Source organism: Triticum dicoccoides, chromosome 4A (assembly GCF_002162155.2).
Source record: "Triticum dicoccoides isolate Atlit2015 ecotype Zavitan chromosome 4A, WEW_v2.0, whole genome shotgun sequence".
NCBI classification, from domain to species: Eukaryota; Viridiplantae; Streptophyta; class Magnoliopsida; order Poales; family Poaceae; genus Triticum; species Triticum dicoccoides.
The window spans coordinates 634,536,110-634,555,597 of record NC_041386.1 but is presented as its reverse complement, the minus strand read 5'-3'; the positions used below and the strand labels follow the sequence as shown (position 1 = coordinate 634,555,597).

Below are 19,488 nucleotides of genomic sequence, written 5' to 3'. Positions count from 1 at the left end.
ATTTCTTTGTTCATGATAATTGTATATTGTTCATGCTATAATTGTGTTATCCGGAAATCATAATACATGTGTGAATACATAGACCACAACACGTCCCTAGTGAGCCTCTAGTTGACTAGCTCGTTGATCAAAGGATAGTCATGGTTTCCTGACTATGGACATTAGATGTCATTAATAACGGGATCACATCATTAGGAGAATGATGTGATGGACAAGACCCAATCCTAAGCTTAGCTCAAAGATCGTGTAGTACGTTTGTTGTAGTTTTTCTGAATGTCAAGTATCATTTCCTTAGACCATGAGATTGTGCAACTCCCGGATACCGTAGGAGTGCCTTGGGTGTGCCAAACGTCACAATGTAACTGGGTGACTGTAAAGGTACATTACAGGTATCTCCTAAAGTGTCTGTTGGGTTGGCACGAATCGAGACTGGGATTTGTCACTCCGTATGACGGAGAGGTATCTCTGGGCCCACTCGGTAATGCATCATCATAATGAGCTCAATGTGATCAAGTGGTTGATCACGGGATCATGCATTATGGTACAAGTAAAGTGACTTGCCGGTAACGAGACTGAACAAGGTATTGGGATACCGACGATCGAGTCTCGGGCAAGTAACGTACCGATTGACAAAGGGAATTGTATACGGATTGATTGAATCCTCGACATCGTGGTTCATCCAAGGAGATCATCGTGGAGCATGTGGGAGCCAACATGCGTATCCAGATCCCGCTGTTGGTTATTGACCGGAGAGGCTTCTCGGTCATGTCTGCATGTCTCCCGAACCCGTAGGGTCTACACACTTAAGGTTCGGTGACGCTAGGGTTGTAGAGATATTAGCACACGGTAACCCGAAAGTTGTTCGGAGTCCCGGATGAGATCCTGGACGTCATGAGGAGTTCCGAAATGGTCCGGAGGTAAAGATTTATATATAGGAAGTCCAGTTTCAGCCATCGGGAATGTTTCGGGGGTCACCGGTATTGTACCGGGACCACCGGAAGGGTCCCGGGGGTCCACTGGGTGGGGCCACCTATCCCGGAGGGCCCCATGGGCTGAAGTGGGAGGGGAACCAGCCCCTAGTGGGCTGGTGCGCCCCCCTTGGGCCTCCCCCTGCGCCTAGGGTTAGAAACCCTAGGGGTGGGGGCGCCACCCTTGCCTTGGGGGGCAAGGCACCCCCTTGGCCGCCGCCCCCCTAGGAGATTGGATCTCCTAGGGCCAGCGCCCCCACCTAGGCACCCTAGGGCCAGCGCCCCCACGTGCGCACCCAAGCCCCTGGCCTCTCCCTCTCCCTCCCGTGACACTCCTCCATCTCCCTTGTGCTTGACGAAGCCCTGCCGAGATCACCGTTGCTTCCACCACCACACCGTCGTGCTGCTGGATCTTCATCAACCTCTCCTTTCCCCTTGCTGGATCAAGTTGGAGGAGACGTCTTCCCAACTGTACATGTGTTGAACGCGGAGGTGCCGTCCGTTCGGCACTTGTCATCGGTGATTTGAATCACGTCGAGTACTACTCCATCAACCCCGTTCTCTTGAACGCTTCCGCTCGTGATCTACAAGGGTATGTAGATGCACTCCTCTTTCCCTCGTTGCTAGATGACTCCATAGATTGATCTTGGTGATGCGTAGAAAATTTTAAAATTCTGCTACGTTCCCCAACACTTGCAGCCAGCACATGGACAAGGCATAAAACCATCCGCCCGCTTGTTTGCCTCAGCCGCAAGCAGAAAAGTATGCACACCATTAATGAACTTGGGAGAGCATCGGTCATCGTACATCCATTGCCGGCTCATCTTCAATACACAGAACCGAAAATACCAAATTAATACAATACATAAAGTTCATACAACACTTAAATGCAACAAACAAATAACTCTCTAGCTAAAGAATTTAAATGCAACGACAACAAATGCGATCAAGATCGCAACTAAGGTAACAATTGATCCAACAGCATAATGATACTCAAGCCTCACTATGAATGGCATATTTTCTAATCTTTCTACTCTTCAAGCGCATTTTCTCCATCTTAATCTTGTGATCATCGATGACATCGGCAACATGCAACTCCAATTCCATCTTCTTCCCCTCAATTCTTTTCAGTTTTTCTTTCAAATCCTCGTTTTCTCTTTCAACTAAATTTAACGTCTCGACAATAGGGTCGGTTGGAATTTCCGGTTCAACTACCTCCTACATACAAATATCTATGTCAGCTTGATGGGCATAATTTGTCATAAACACGAAATGCAACAAATAGTTTTAAAAGAGAATATACCACATCCGAATCATAACAAGGGTGAGGGCCGATGGGGACGGATATCAAAACCATGGCACTATGTATAACAAACAACGTACGGGTAAGATAATTATACGAGTAACTATATATCCAAATCACACAAACATCAATTGTTTATATAAAATTTCATGAACAAGAGGCTCACCACAAGGTGGTGCCCGCGACGGGACGGTGCGGGCGATCGACGGTGGTTACGACGGAGATTTAGAAGGCACTAAGTAAACCACACCTACATATGCAAACTAAGTGTTATTTTGACCTCAATTTGTATATAAATCAAATACTACCACATATAATTCCTCCCAAATTACTAAAACCCATAATTAATCACTATATAAACCAATGCAAGAGGTAATCTAGCAATGAGAGATGAAAGGACAAAGTTGCTAACCTTTGTGATCATTTGAATGGATGGGGGCCTGCAAATCTTGACAAATTTGGGGCAAATTTTGTGATGAACTCAAGAGGAAGAAGGGAAGAACAGGGGAGAGGGAGAGGGGAAAGGGGGAAGAACAGAGTGCTGGTGGACGAAGGGTTTATATAGGACGACCTTTAGTATCGGTTCGTGGCACGAACTGGTACTAAAGGTGCTGGAGGGGCCCCACTCTGACAACATCCTGCCACCACTCTCATTAGTACCGGTTCGTGGCACGAACCGGTACTAAAGAGCTCCTCCCGCCTAGCCGTTGGAACCGGCACTAATGGACACATTAGTGTCGGTTCTGTTACAAACCGGGACTAATGTGTCGCACATTTGACCCTTTTTCTACTAGTGGATAGATGTGTCGGAGAGGCCCACCCACCACTCTTCGATGTTGCCTGAGTGGTGCCATGAGGAAGTATCAATGCTCACCAGTTGTAGCCAGTCCTTGACTAATCCCCATAGGCGGATAGAGAAGCAGCATTTGTAGAAAAGGTGGTCAACAGACTCTTGCTCCTGCTTGCAAAGTGTACAGAGGCCACAGTTTGGCCATTCGCGCTTCTCCAATCTGTCTGCCGTCCAAATTCTGTTTTGAATAGCCAGCCAAGCGAAGAACTTGACTTTGGGGGGGGGAGCCCAAGCCCTTCACACAGTGTGCTCCATAGGGGATTTGATTGTGCCAAGGAATTGCGCTTTGTATGCCGACTCGGCCGTGTATTGCCCGCTAGCGGTGTGCTTCTATACAATATCATCTTCGGCATCCTCCTCAAGATGGAAGCCACGAAGCGTTGTCCAGAGGGTGACAAATTGACGTAAGTGATTCTACGAAAAAGAGTCCGAGATGCATATTCTCGAGACCCACGCATCGTTTTTGAGAGCTTCGCGCACCTTCCAATTTTTCCTCGTGGACGCCTCGTAAATTAGAGATGCAATGTCCCTAGGCTTGCGGTCATTCACCCATGGCGCATCCTAAAAAGGCGTCCTTGCTCCATTTCCAACAAAGATTGACGTGGAGGCATAGAACAAGGAGTAGTCCATCGTGTTGCGCGGGTTTTCCATACCCACCCAAAGCTTGGTGGGCTCTTTCCATTCAATCCGTAACCAACGCAAGCGAAGAGCCCGAGCAATTTCTCCGTATTAAGTATGCCAAGGCCACCAAGATCCTTTGGCCGGCACACCGCATCCCAATTCACCTTGCATTTTGCACAAGCGGTCTTGTCTGTGCCCTCCCAGAGAAAGGCTCTTTCGAGCTTGTTTATGTTGTGTAGAGTGGACGTTGGCACAATGAACGGCGTGATGGAGAAGAAGAGCTGCAACACCAATGATTTGTACGCATGCATATGGCAGTACTTCCTTCTTCCGGTGAAGAATGTACATATAGAAATTTTAAGACAAATTATGGAGCGGAGTAAAAAATATATTAAAAAGATGCAGCCATCATCTCTCTCCTCTTTAATTATCCAACCCTCAATGAGTTAAATGCATGTACAAATTAAGAAAACCATGTGTAGAATGTTATTGACATTGATTACCGTGTGATGAGCGAGAAGCATTTTTTTACTTTAAAGTGCATTAAAAAGATAGAAGTATATATTTTTGTGATCAAATTTTAAAGTCAAACGTACATTCCTCATCGAACGAAGGGAATATACGCCCGTCCCTGCACGGTAAGCCGACATCGACAGCACCAGGTCCCTCAACACCCATTGCTCCAGCGCCGAGAGCTGCTTGCCCCACTCCAGCGGCAGCGACCCGTCAGGGCCTCGCCCCCCTTTACAACACGTGTAGTTTGTGTTAGACTATGTATAGCTTCTGTACCTATGTACGTATTGTCACAGAACCATTATATATAATGAGATAAGCCACCCCTAGAGGGTTGTGCTGGTTCCCAAAACTTATTGTCTTACATGGTATCACGCTAGGTTACGATCGCTTCCGCTTCTAAACCCTAATACCCGCACCGCCGCCGCAGCCGCCGCCGCCTTCACCGCCGCCGCCACGCCACCGATCGCGCCGCCACCATGTCGAGCGCCGCCACCACCGGTTCCACTGCTGCGGGCTTCCTCCCGGCCTCTCTTGCAGCTCTGCTCAACCTCCCGCTCGATGCCATCTCCGTTCCCGCTCCGATCGGGACAAGAAGCATCGGCTCCGTCTTCTCCACGCCACCGGCGCCCTCGCTCGGGCGTGATCTCGTGGTCCACACCGCGGCGCCGCCGTCCGCCGCGGACTCCGCAGGCGTCGTCCCGCCGCTCCTGCCGCAAGCGGATCACACCGCCCCGCTGGCGGGGTTGGCAGCGTCCGCCCCGGCTGCGGGCCTTGCGGCGTCCGCACCGGCCGTGAGCTTTGCGGCGCCCGCCCTGGCTGCGGTCCCGCCTCCTCCCGCATCGGCTTCGGTGCCTCCGGCTGCCTCCATGGTGTTTGCACCCCAGGCAGCCTCCTCGATGGGATCGTCTTCGCCGCTGCCGTTTCACTTCGGTCATCTCATCACCATCAAGCTCTCCGCCGACAACTACATCTTCTGGCGTGCGCAGGTTCTCCCGCTCTTGGGGAGTCACTACCTGCTACGCTACGTCGACGGATCGCTTCCCTGCCCACCCGCGCTGGTAGACAGCATGCATGGTCCGGTCTACAATCCGGCCCATCGCGTCTGGACGGGGCAGGACCAGGCGAACCTCTCCTCCATCCAGGGGTCGCTCTCACCGGCAGTTGCCGGCCTTGTTGTCTTCGCGAAGACGTCTCATGAGGCCTGGACCATCCTTGAGCGCACCTTTGCAGCGCAGTCCCAGGCTCGTGTCTCTGCACTCCGTCGTCAGCTTGGAGAGTGTCAGAAGCTTGACTCCACTGCCAGTGAGTTCTACAACAAGGTCAAGGGCCTCGCCGACACATTGGCCTCCATTGGACAGCCCCTAACCGACTCCGAGTTCAACTCGTTTATTGTCAATGGTCTTGATGAGGAGTATGATGCCTTAGTCGAGATCATCAAAGAGCGGGGCAACTCGACACCCATGCTGGCACACGAGGTTTTCTCTCGGCTCCTTCTCACTGAGCAACAGGTCGAGACTCGCCGCACCAGGGGCACTGGCTCCCTCTCGGCCAACGCCGCCACCAAGGGTGGCCGCTCTTCTTCATCACCCCGGTCTCCCTTGGGGCTGCCACCGTCGCCCGCCTCGGCCCCCCCACCTACTGCGACCTTACCGGGTGCTGGTGGTCCACGTGTGTGCCAGCTTTGTGGCCGCGATGGGCACTGGGCCTCCAAGTGTCATAAGCGCTTCCAGCGAAGCTTCCTTGGTCTTGGCAATGACGGCAAAGATACACGCAACAATGCCCGTCAGGTCGCCATGGCTGATCGTCCCTCGCCGCAGAAGCAACAGGGACACACTCAGTCCTACTCCATCGATCCACACTGGTACATGGACTCTGGGGCGACAGAGCATCTGACCAGCGAGATAGGGAAGCTTCACACTCGTGAACCCTATCATGGCTCCGACAAGATCCACACCGCCAATGGAGCAGGTATGCACATCTCTCATATTGGTCAAGCATCTCTTCTCACTAGACATGCCAATAGGAGTCTTCAGCTTCGCAATGTTCTTCGAGTTCCATCTGTGACCCGTAATCTTCTTTCAGTTCCTAAACTCACACGTGATAATAATGTGCTTTGTGAATTTCACCCTTTTGATCTTTTTATTAAGGATCGGGGCACGAGGGACATTCTTCTTAGTGGGCGGTTGTGCCAGGGCCTCTACCGTCTGGAGCATCCTGGCGTCGCCCGTGTTTTCAGTGGAGTTCGGGTCTCTCCGTCACAGTGGCATGCTCGTCTTGGTCACCCGGCCACACCTATTGTCCGTCATATTTTGCGTCGTCATGAGCTTCCTAGTTTGTCTAGTAATAAAGATGTAGCAGTGTGTGATGCTTGTCAGCAGGGGAAGAGTCATCAACTTCCTTTTTCGGAGTCCAGTCGTGAGGTGAAACATCCTTTAGAACTTGTGTTTTCAAATGTATGGGGTCCTGCTCAGACTTCTGTCAGTGGTCATAATTACTATATCAGTTTCGTTGATGCTTATAGTCGCTTTACCTGGCTTTACCTTATTAAACGCAAATCTGATGTGTTTGATATTTTTGTTCAGTTTCAAAAACATGTTGAACGTCTTCTCAAGCACAAAATTGTTCATGTCCAGTCGGACTGGGGGGGCGAGTATCGCAACCTCAACTCCTTCTTTCAGTCGCTTGGGATAGCTCATCGTTTAGCATGTCCACATACACATCAGCAGAATGGTTCAGTCGAACGTAAGCATCGTCATATTGTTGAAGCTGGTCTTACTCTTTTGGCCCATGCATCTGTTCCGTTTCGGTTTTGGGGTGATGCTTTCACCACTGCATGCTTTCTCATCAACCGTACTCCCACTCGTGTTTTAAACATGAAGACTCCCATTGAGGTTCTCCTTAATGAACAACCTGATTATACCTTTTTCAAGGTATTTGGGTGTGCTTGTTGGCCGCATCTTCGTCCATATAATAAGCGCAAGCTTGAGTTTCGTTCTAAGAAGTGTGTTTTTCTTGGCTATAGCTCTCTTCATAAAGGTTACAAATGTCTTCATGTTCCCACTAATCGTGTCTATATATCTCGGGACGTCGTGTTTGATGAGCATGTTTTTCCCTTTGCCAAACTTCTTGTGTCCACTGTCGAACCACCATCTCTGCATTCATCCTCTGTTGCTTCTGACCAATTTGATGATGTTGCATACTCTCCTTTGCTGTTACCTAACCATGGTGCAGGAACCGGACGTGGGGCTCGTTTGGAGCTTTTGGAGGATTCACCATCATCATCACCGCCTTCTGATGGGCACGTTGATCGCCCTATGTTGCATGGCATCGATTTGCGTGCCCATGCATGGTCACCCGAAGAGCCCGTCGCGCCGAGCATCTCCACTGCTCGGTCCGTTACGCCAGCGACCGCCGAGTCTCCAGCGGCTCGGCCCTCTTCGCCAGCGGCCGCCGAGTCTTCAGCGGCTCGGCCTGTCACGCCGTCTTCGCCCGCGGCTCGGCCCGTCACGCCGTCTTCGCCTGCAGCTCGGGTCCGCGACGCTGTCCTCACGTCGCCTTCATCCGCGGATCGGCCCGCGACATCGGCCGCGCCACGGCCCACTATGCCGGGCTCGCCATCGGCCCGGTCTGTGATGCCAGCGTCGCCATCTGCTTCGTCTGCTCTGCCAGTTTCGCCGGTCGGCCGACCTTCTTCGCCGACCGAGCCCGAGGCTACTGTGTCTGGCTCCTCGTCACCGGCTGACTCGTCAACGTCGCCGTCCTCCAGCCCGTTGCAGGCTGCTCCGTCGACCTCGGTGGTTCCTGTGTCCCGACCACATACACGCAGTCGCAGTGGCATTTTCAAACCTAAGGAACGTAAGGATGATACGGTTGCTTGGTTGGCTGTTTGTTTGGCTGCTGCTGTTGCGGATCCATCTTCTGAGCCTCGCTCATATCAGGCTGCCCTGCGCATTCCACATTGGCGAGAGGCTATGGAGCAAGAGTTTCATGCTCTCCTTCGTAACAAGACATGGACTCTTGTTCCTCACCACCACGGGTAAATATTATTGACTCAAAATGGGTATTCAAAGTGAAGAAGCATTCGGATGGATCTATTGAGCGTTACAAAGCGCGACTTGTTGCTCGCGGTTTTCGGCAGCGCCATGGTCTTGACTATGAGGACACCTTCAGTCCTGTCGTCAAGCCTACCACTATTCGGCTTCTTCTCTCCATTGCTGTTTCTCGTGGTTGGTCACTTCGTCAACTTGATGTGCAGAATGCTTTTCTACATGGTTTTTTGGAGGAAGAGGTTTATATGAAACAGCCGCCTGGTTTCTCTGATCCTGATCGTCCTGACTATATCTGTCGTCTCTCCAAAGCACTATATGGTTTGAAGCAAGCTCCTCGTGCCTGGCATGCCCGCCTTGCCTCTGCCCTTCGTGCTCATGGGTTTGTGCCGTCCACTGCTGACACTTCATTATTTCTTCTACAGAAGCCAGAAGTCACTATGTATCTTTTGGTATATGTCGATGATATTATCCTTGTCGGCTCTTCTCAGTATGCTGCTGATGCTCTTGTCTGCTCTCTTGGTGCTGATTTTGCGGTCAAAGATCTTGGGAAGCTTCACTACTTTCTTGGAGTTGAGGTCACTTCTCGTACTACTGGTCTTGTCCTTACGCAGAAGAAGTACTCCTTGGAGTTGTTACAAAGAGCGGGCATGCTGAAGTGCAAACCGACCACCACACCCATGTCGTCTACTGACAAGATAACAGCTGTTGATGGTGAGCTTTTGTCTCCTGCGGATGCCACAGAGTACAGGAGCATTGTTGGTGGACTTCAGTACTTGACGATCACGAGACCAGATATCTCTTATGCTATTAACAGGGTTTGTCAGTATCTTCAGGCTCCCAGAGATACTCATTGGGCTGCTGTTAAACGCATTCTTCGTTATGTTCAGTTCACCCTGACATTTGGTATGCATATTCGGCCGACTTCCTCTCGGGTCCTTTCGGCCTTCTCTGATGCAGATTGGGCTGGTAGCCCAGATGACAGGCGATCCACGGGGGGTTATGCAGTATTCTTTGGCCCTAATTTGATCGCCTGGAGTGCTCGAAAACAGGCTACTGTGTCACGTAGCAGTACTGAAGCTGAGTACAAGGCTGTGGCTAATGCTACTGCAGAGATTATTTAGGTGCAGTCTTTGCTTCAGGAGTTGGGTTTGTCTCAACCACAGCCTCCTATTCTTTGGTGTGATAACATCGGTGCTACATACCTTTCTGCAAATCCAGTATTTCATGCCCGAATGAAACACATTGAAGTTGACTATCACTTTGTACGGGAACGTGTATCACAGAAGCAACTCCAGATCAAGTTTATCTCATCTAAGGATCAACTTGCAGACATCTTCACTAAGCCTTTACCACTGCCACAGTTTGAGGCTGGTAGGCGCAATCTTACCCTTCTCAGTTCTTTAGAAAGTGGCTAAGATTGAGGGAGGGTGTTAGACTATGTATAGCTTCTGTACCTATGTACGTATTGTAACAGAACCATTATATATAATGAGATAAGCCACCCCTAGAGGGTTGTGCTGGTTCCCAAAACTTATTGTCTTACAGTTTGTGCAGCAGAGCTCCATTATGCTCGGGCCTATTAATAGTTGGTTCATTAGGAATCAGGACAACGCCCTTCTCTCCTCTCCTCTCCGTGCATGTACAACGCCGGCCGCTTCGCTGCCGCCGGTGTTGCTTTGGGCTGATTGCATTGTTCCTGCCTGGAAACGCAAAACAGAACGCACAACACATGCACACGAAAGCTAGCTGGCTGGACAAATCACGTTGAGTACTTCCAATGGAGCAACCACAACGATGGCGAATATTATTGGGTCTGTTTAGGATACATCTAAATATGACATAAATTATATCATATCTAAACTGGTGTTCACTCTGTTTGTGATTTTTTTTTTTGGTTTCTTGTTGTTGCATTATATATTTATGGGAGGTTAGATATAAAATTCTTAAAAAACATCTAAATATGAATTAGACAAATTGAATATTATTTTGTCCTGATCAATTACCGCTAGCCGATACACATGCACAGCAAAAGCAGCAGGGCTGATCGGTTCTTCTGATGTTACATGTAGAGCGACCTAACCGGCTTGATCGTTTTTGTTGGCGGAAATAAAAGGCAAATCGAGATGTGGGCATGGCTCGCGCTGCCCTCGGGTGGTCGGCTGCCGCCTGCCGCGCCGCCCCGGTAGCCCTCCAGCCAGCCGGCTGCGCCGTCGACAGATTGGTTTCGTGGGGTGGTAAGTTTTAGGGTTCTTTTCTCCTGCCGGTTTGTGGGTGTGGACGCCTTTTATTCCTGGTTTTCTTTACCGCCTCCAATCGGTTTAGCTTTCTTTTTTCGAGGGAATCCAATCGGTTTGGCTGAAGAGTTCGTGCTAGAGCCTAGAGTAGTTTCGGCCTGGCTCGATATCACTGGCCTAGGAGGGCGAGAATAATTTCGGTGAACTGCACAGGAGCAGAACTAGAACTGGAAGACATTATAGGAGAGCAACTAGTTAACAAGCGCTTCTTCGGGAGCCTCGCAACAATCAGCGCCACTTGGCGCGCTCTCAGCCATTCGTCACGTGTCGCGCTCTGGATGCTCCCTCCGGAATTTTTTTTTGCATGCGTTTTCGGCTTTTTGAACGATTTTTTTTCGTGTTTTTTCGAAGTTTTGGTTTTTCCCCTGTCTTTCTTAGCTTTTCGATCAATTTTTTTTGAACATTAAAATTTTTTACGCGAAAATAACGCATTTTCTTTTTTTTCGCGAAAGTCGCGGTTTTTTTCGCGAGAGGCACGGTTGTGCTTTAGCGAGAGTCACGACCGTGCCTTTCGGAAACGAAAAAAAACATGTTTTTTGATTTTTTTTTCTTTCGCGAGAGTCACGGTTTTGCTTCCGCGAGAGGCACGGTTGTGCTTTCGCGAGAGTCACGGCCGTGCCTCTCGGAAAAGGGAAAAACAAAACGCGTTTCTGGTTTTTTTCTTTCGCAAGAGTCACGGTTTTGCTTTCGCGAGAGTTACGGCCGTGTCTTTTAGAAAGGGAAAAAATACGCGTTTTCTGTTTGTTTTTTTTCGCGAGAGTCACGATTTGCTTCCGTGAAAGGCACGGTTGTGCTTTCGTGAGAGTCACGGCCGTGCCTCTCAGAAACGGAAAAAAACGTGTTTTCTGTTTTTTTTCCTTCCACGAGAGTCACGGTTTTGCTTCCACGAAAGGCACGGGCGTGCCTCTTCGGAAAAGGAAAAAACCGTGCTCCTGGTTTCGGTTTTTTCGCCTGGTTTTTTCCGTCCGGTTTTTTTCGTGAAAAAAAGTTCGCCAATAATGAAAACAATTCAAGATTTGGACGCATGGTTTAAAAGATAAAACGTTTTGAATAAACGGATCTACGAAAAAAAAGAAAACTTCCAGGTTGCGACAAGTGGCATGCTGCATGTGCGCCACTTATTACTACCTGGAAAAATGAAGTATTCTTTGCAACAAGTACTCCTTAATTAGTGATTTCGACATTATAAAAGATTAAATTGCCACCAAAGCTGCAATTATTTGCACGGCGGCTTGCCTGTTCTTCGCTGCCTACGGGCGAGGAGTGTCGGAGGCATACTCAGCAAACAGCTATGTGTCCCATCTATAATGCGGCGACTGACACTTAGCATCACGCTTTACTAGACTGCAACATTGGCGAAAAGTGGGTGGACACTTAGAAAAGATGATCTCATCGTTCCGCCCATTGGAGATGAAACAACAAATGCAAGATTGTGGCTATTCGGGCTTAGTGGTGGAGACAGTCGTCACGTTGTGGGCGATTTGGTGGACTCGGAGGAAGACTATCCACGAAGAAGAGTTCCAAAGCCCGCTATCGACACACCTTTTCATTGATAGATTTTTGGATGAGCTCAAGACTGCTACCCGGAGAAGAACAAGAGGGTTCAACCGACTAATGCTTCTGCAAATCGGAGGGTTCCTCCGGAGCCAGGTAGGGCAAAGTAGTTTAACGTGGATGGAGTTGTGGCAAAATCATCCAACAGAGGTGCCATCGGTGCGATATGCCGTAGTGACCATGGCATTTTTCTTGGTGCCTCAGCAGTGATTTTCGATGGCATCATGAACCCGGCCACTCTTGAGGCTTTGGCATGTGGCAAGGACCTCGTGTGGGGAGAAGATCTTCTTGAATCCGACGTGCAAGTCGTCACTGACTGTCTGAAGTCGTTCGAGATCTTTGCATGCCAAATCAGCTCAGGGATAATTGCATAATCCTCAAGGAGATCGTCGCTCGATAGGAGAAGTTTCAGGTGTGTGAAATAGACCATGAACATCGCTCACATAACGAGGAGGCTCGTAGATTAACTCGTTTAGCTACTTCTTTTGTTTCTGGATGACATGTTTGGTTGTCTGATCCTCCTGCCTATTTATATTCCTTTGAACAACAGTACTTGAATAGAGAGCGTTGTTTATCTCAAAAAAATGAGATAACGGACAAACGATGGACGAAGGAGCTACATAAGGGAGCGGAAGAAACGTAAACGATCCTTTTAAATCTCAACAACAGGCAGATGATGGACAAAGAAGCTACATATGGGAACGGAAGAAACGTAACAATTCTTTTAAATATCATTCGTCAATCTTTATGGTTAACACAAAATTAACGGATATAAAAATTAAACAAGTGACAGAAGGAGAACCAATAAATCTTTCTCTCTTTATTATTAGATTCTACCAAATATGCCTGTGCGTTGCAACGGAAGAAAAAAAACACATGCATCTAGCTAAAAAGCATCATGATCCCCTCTATTTCAACGCAATACCCCGTCCTTCGTTGCAGAGCAAACACCGATTTCCACAAACCAGGATTCCGATAAGAGCGGTTGATGAAAAATTGATGAGTCGATTGAGGCAGTATCTTCGAGACGCCAGTTTGGGACAAGTGATCTCATCCCTGGTAGAATTGGACCTCCTGTTTGCTACATAACACAACAATTTGGATTCCCCAAAAAAGTCTGCTAATTCGATGTATAAGATTTTTAGGTATGGATCAACCGAAACACAATACTTTAGTTGTGCTCAAATACATAGTAAATGACTTAGCTGCCTCCGGCAAGTTGAGCACATGTATGAGCTGTTACATTGATTGATTCCAACTCTAAGGTTGGCTCACATGCGACAGCCACTGGATAGATCCTATTTGGCGCGTAGGTCGCGCACGAGCGACTGAACGCGCATCCCTCGAGCACTAGATCCAGTGTTTGGACCGGTCAATTTAGGGTTTATACCCACCAGTTTTGCCAGTTCGTGAACATTATTTAAATAGTGAAAAATTCTCAAATTGGTTAACCTTTTTATCAATTCACATGTATCTTTTGAAACTCGTGAACATTTTTTGAATGTACAACCATTTTATGAAATTTGGGAACATTTTTTGAAATTCATGAATATTTTCTTGTTTTAGTGAACAATTTTGAAATTCATCAACATTTTTCAAATCACTGAACTTTTTTGAACCGATAATGTTTTTTGAAATCTGGGAACAATTTTTGAAATCCACGAACATTTTTTTCGGTTTTTATGATTTTTAATTAAAATCATGACCATTATTTAAATTCGCAAAAATTTATCCGAATTCATGAACATTTTTCAATATGCAAACATTGTTCAAAATCATGAACAGTTTTTGAATATCCAAACATTTTTTTAATGCATGAACATTTTATGTTTCTCTCGATCGTTTTTTTCAAAATTCAAAGTTAATTAGAAATTTCAATCTTTATTGAAAGAACAACTTATTTTAAATAACAAAAACAGAAAAGATAAAAAGAAGAAAACGAAATAAGAGAAACGGGCCGCCTCGCTCATGGACCAGCCCAACAGGGTGCATGGGGAGTGGCATGTTTCCACGAATTCCGGCACCCAAGTTGCCAAATATGATTTCTCATGCTCAAGTGCACACGAACGTGGCCAATGTGTGGGATGGACGAGGTATGGGCTGTGAAAGAGCATGGTGGCAATATGTGTGGTTTTGGTAATTGATGACTTTTTCTATGGACTAATAGTTGCCTTGAGTTACATTCACAGGATTTGTCCATAGGCGTTTTTGAAGTCCATTTGTTGGTTTCAAGGAGTTTATGTGTTGACCAAGGTGATATTCAAGGAATTATTCAAAGATTGGTCATAGAGAAGACATGATACAAGGTTGATCACGACTAAGTCAAAGAATGAATTAAGTTGATCAACACACAAACGTACAAGATGTACCGAGAGAGATCAAATGATCCCACTGTATTGTAAGCATCGTCAATTATGCTTTTGTGTACTAATTCATGGTCTATGTGAGAGTTCTTCATGGGTTTAGGTATGTTTTCATGAGCTTGCGTCAAGAGAAAGATCTCATACAACTCATGGATGATGACATCAAGTGGTGGTCGTCATCAAGTTTGGGGTGTGCAAGTTCAAGTGAAGCATCATGAAGAGATCATGCTTGAAGCTTACTGTCCATTATGGTAACAATGGACTTTGTGAAAATGTGCTGAAGAGTGGCTCACCCACAATGAAGTATGAGGGAGCAATCAAATTGTCTTAATTGAGCCAACGCAGCCAAAAAAGATGGTCCGACTTGATATAGTTAAGATCGTCATCATCTAGCTCAAGTGGACTTTGTGGAAGGCAAAGGTTTTCCCTTGATAGATTTTCTATTTTATCGGTCGCATGGTGGTAATTGGAAGACCGGGTTATAGAATCGATTGTTGTACTAACAAAGGGGCTCTCAAGTAAGTAATTTGACCGTATCGTTCATAAAAAGCTCAAATCATTGCATCATCCTTCTTCGTTTCTTGTTTGTTTTTTCTTTGTGTGAGTTTTAGGCCTTATAGTCACCTTTATGACAAGCTCGAGTTCATAAAAAACGAAGCTCATATGCATCTTCTACAATGTTCTCGATGTTAGAGCTTTTATCAGTTCTTCATTCATAGATGTTTCACATCTCTATATCTTCGCCATTTTTCGCTATTGGATATTATTTGTCGTGATCTATCCAACAAGCTTGAGTTTGCTCTATTCGAAGCTCGTTTGCAGAAGTTATGGCATTTTAGGTTTTAATATATCCATCTGTTTTGCTTGGGCTTCTTTGCTGCACTCCCGCGGTAGTACTACTCTAGAAAATGGTAGTATCGTTTATAAGCAGTACTTCCACTGTCCAGTACCGCGTGTACTCCCACTGCTTCTGGGGACTTGACTTTCGTGCGGATTTACACGGCAATAGAATGGTAGTGAGAGTGGTAGTACCGCTTACAAGTGGCAGTACCTCCAGACCACTATGGCCCCACTTCCGCTTCTTTCTGGACCCTTCGCACTCTCAGCGGTTGTAGGGCGGCAGTGGGCGCGCGGTACTACAACTTATAAGTGGCAATACCACCCGCTCACACTGGGCGGTAGTACCGCTGTTGCGGTACTGCCACACTCCACTGGCCTGCCCTATCTCCATATGCCCCTGAGCTGTAACCACAGCGGTAGTACCGTTAGGGCGAGTGATAGTATCGCTCCGGTGGGACTACCGCCTCGCACGTCGCTCCTCTTCATTGCACTGCTTTGTGGGTACACCATGCGAGCGGTAGTACCACTTATGTGCGGACTGTGGATATAACAGTTGGATTTGGGAGAGCTCATAAAAAAAAGGTTTTCTTCCTCAATCGATCATATCCTTAAGCTCGTCTTTCGTCCTCATTATTGATCTTCTTCGAGTTTGCTATCTTTCAACGCCTTCAATGATTCTTTCTAACTCTTGAGAGAAAATAAAAAAAGGATCTAACTCTACATTTTCATCAATCATTTTCTTCTCTATGTGAGAAAATCCTTAGATCTAGACCTTGAAGTTACGTACCGAACGAAATCGTTAGTCGTAGGATACTGCTCGTACTGATTGAAAGGTTCGGTCTGAGAGGTGCCCAGACTTAAGCGTTCGGCCAATAGCGACGGCATATATAGATTAATAGATAAGCCAAGCTTTTCGACAGGCTTGTTCACTGAATAAAAGAAGTGGTCTGCCAGCTGCTGTTCGTTTTCAGACGTGCGACTTCGTGCACTCCCACTCTAGGTTCCGTTTTGACATTTCTGACAATTTCTCTGACACTCCATCCAGTGCAGCTTAGTAAAATGCCGAAGATTTCTCAAAAAAAAAAAGAAGTAAAATGCCGAAGACATTACCATACAAAATTAACGCAAGAAGTATTAATTCTCATCATGTCACAACATTTATATATTTTTCAAGGAATCACATTACTAATATTAACTGCTGCTGTAGCTGTAGTACTATGAACAGATCAAGAGAGCTGATGAGACGATGGACGTGCGGCGCAGATCACAGCCCGATAGAGCGCAGCACGGCGGGGTTCACGGCGGTGGTGGCGCCGTCGACGACGAGGTTGTGGCCGCTGATGAAGCCGGCCTGGTCGGACGCGAGGAACAGCGCCGCTTCCGCCACGTCGGCCGCGCGCAGCACCTTCCCGCGCAGCACGTTGTGGGCCTCCGTCATGACCTCCATCTCCTCGGCTCCCACGCCCACCACGGCGCAGCTGAGCGGCGTCGCCACTCCGCCGGGCGACACGAGGTTGACGCGCACGCCGTGCCGCCCGAGCTCGCCCGCCGCGGCGCGCACCAGGCCCAGCAGCGCGTGCTTGGACGCCGTGTACGACGCCGGGCCGAACCCGCCCTGCACGCACGCCACGCTCCCCGTGCACACGATGGCGCCCCGGACGCCGGCCGCCACCATGGCGCGGGCCGCGTGCTTGACGCACGCCGCGGCGCCCCGGAAGTTGACGGCCATGACGCGGTCCAGCGCGGACAGGTCCATGTCCGTGACGGGGCCCGTCGGGAGCAGCACGCCGGCGTTGCTGAGCATGACGTCGAGCCGGCCGTGCGCCGCGACGGCCGCCGCCACCGTGGCCTCCACCTGGGCCTCGTCCGTCACGTCGCACCGCGCGTACGTGCAGCACGCGCCGGACTCCGCGATGGAGGCCGCGACCGCCTCGCCCAGCGCGTCCTGGATGTCCGCGATGACCACCGTGGCGCCGCTGGCCGCGAAGAGCCGCGCGGCCGCCTCGCCGATGCCGCTCGCGCCGCCCGTCACGATGGCCACCTTGCCGTCCAACCTCGGCCTCGACATGGTGACGCCGACTGCTCCGCCCTGCACACCACCACACCGCACCGCACGCGGTTAACTTATGCCGGAACAAACGATGTGCTGTGGAGAAGTGTTGTTTTTCACCATCTGTGCCGTGGGTGTGTTTATATAGGGCTTCGTTTACTTCAAACAAATGCAACCGCGTCAGCATTATATACTATAATCAGGGTAATATAAGCAATGCTGATCCAGAGAAGCAGCTGTACATCCTACGTTTGCGATTTGCATGCACTAAATTTTGTGATGAAATGGAGGAGGAAGAAGAATCTGTGGAGGCGGGCAGGCGGGCGACAGGGAGGAACAGCGGGCGACGGGGAGCACGTGGCCATGGTCGAGGGCTAGCTCGACGCAGGCAGGCGGACACCTTCCTCGCCATGTTAGGCTGGCATGCCTGCTCGCCCCTGTCAAGTGCACATACACACAACATTACACCGTCATTACGCAATATAACCAACATGTTTGTTTGTTTGATAGTACGTAGTATAGTGATCAAGATGGATGGAGGAGAAAAACAATCTATGAGTTGGATCTGATGGTCTGCAAATCTGCGACCCATCTTCGAGCATACGCGTTGTTGTTCTAGAATGAAGTTGGTGGAAAGAACCAGGGTGTTATTTTGGCAAAGGGAACATGCCAGCGCGCAAAGTCTCTTTTACCGGTTCAGGGATGTACCGGCAAACGATCCGCCGTTCGCTGGGTTTGCGATTCGTGCGTCGCCGTGGCCCACCTTTTGTATAGCACTGTATTTCTATAACCCATCTCTAATATATCATTGTAATATGTCAGGAGGATGACCCACTATTTGTACTAGTATGTCAGCTTTGTCACCTCAGCATGCATGCAACCTTTTTCCTCTCTTCCCGCTCCCAAACAAATCCACCTTTTTATTTTTGCTTACAATTTTAGATGGTCATCATATTTCACATTAAAATTTCATTATAGAATTTTTTTGTAGATTCAAATTCCTTGCAACATGATCTTCAGAACAAGATCAATCTTGAATATTTTTAAATTAGATTTCAAAATAACATGTTTCATAGTCTTCAAAAAATATCTCGTTTCATAGATTTCACGTAGTTCAAAAAATAAATTTCACTAAGTTCATAGATATCAATTATTTCAAAGAATTGAAACATATATTTTGTAACGAGTGAAATCACTTTTTACAAACAAGTGAAATATAGTATTTCAATTGAATGAGTGTAATATTTTTCTGAAACTAGTGAAATGAGTGAAATCTATCTTTTGTAACAAGTGAAATCACTTTTTTGAAACAAGTGAAATACAGTATTTCAATTGAATGAGTGTAATATGTTTTCTGAAACTAGTGAAATGAGTGAAATCTATCTTTTGTAACGAGCGAAAGCACTTTTTTGAAAGAAGTGAAATTTAGTATTTCAATTAAATGAGTGTAATATGTTTTCTGAACTAGTGAAATCTTTCTTTTGTAACGAGTGAAATCACTTTTCTAGAACAAGTGAAATATAGTATTTGAATTGAATGAGTGTAATATGTTTTCTGAAACTAGTGAAATGAGTGAAATCTATCTTTTGTAACGAGTGGAATCGCTTTTTTAAAACAAGTGAAATATAGTATTTCAACTGAATGAGTGTAATATAGTTTGAGATGAGTGAAATAATCAAATACAATAATATTGAAATATGATACATAAAATTCAAACTAGTCAAAATGTATCCAAGATTGGTCTTGTTTGAAAGGTCTTATCATCCTGGACTCGAATATATAAAAAATTTCAAAAATGAACATTTGGTTCAAAACATATCAAGTATTCAAAAATATGAGGATGAAAATTAATCCATGTGAGTGGAAAGAGAGGCTGCATGCATGGGTCATTCATCTCCACTCTAACTCCCTCTCTCTCCTCTGTGAAAAGGCTGAAAAGACATGCAGTGTCAGTTTTGTCTGTTGTATTAACTGGGTATAGTAGAGGAATCAATTTACAAATTTATACGGAGTCAGATAGCACGCATCTTGAGAAAATTGATGGATGGTGGATTCTCCACCGGTACATCCCGCCACCGGT

The 19,488-nt window shown here is 47.4% G+C and overlaps 1 protein-coding gene across 1 annotated transcript; it reads right to left on the bottom strand.

Moving 5' to 3' along the window:
* Window positions 1-16,469: 16,469 nt before the first annotated feature.
* On the bottom strand, window positions 16,470-17,659 carry LOC119289478 (short-chain dehydrogenase reductase 3b-like). The gene has a single exon (XM_037568790.1). It carries the CDS (start codon window positions 17,424-17,426, stop codon window positions 16,623-16,625), a length of 804 nt encoding a protein of 267 aa, XP_037424687.1. The 5' UTR covers window positions 17,427-17,659; the 3' UTR covers window positions 16,470-16,622.
* Window positions 17,660-19,488: the final 1,829 nt, after the last annotated feature.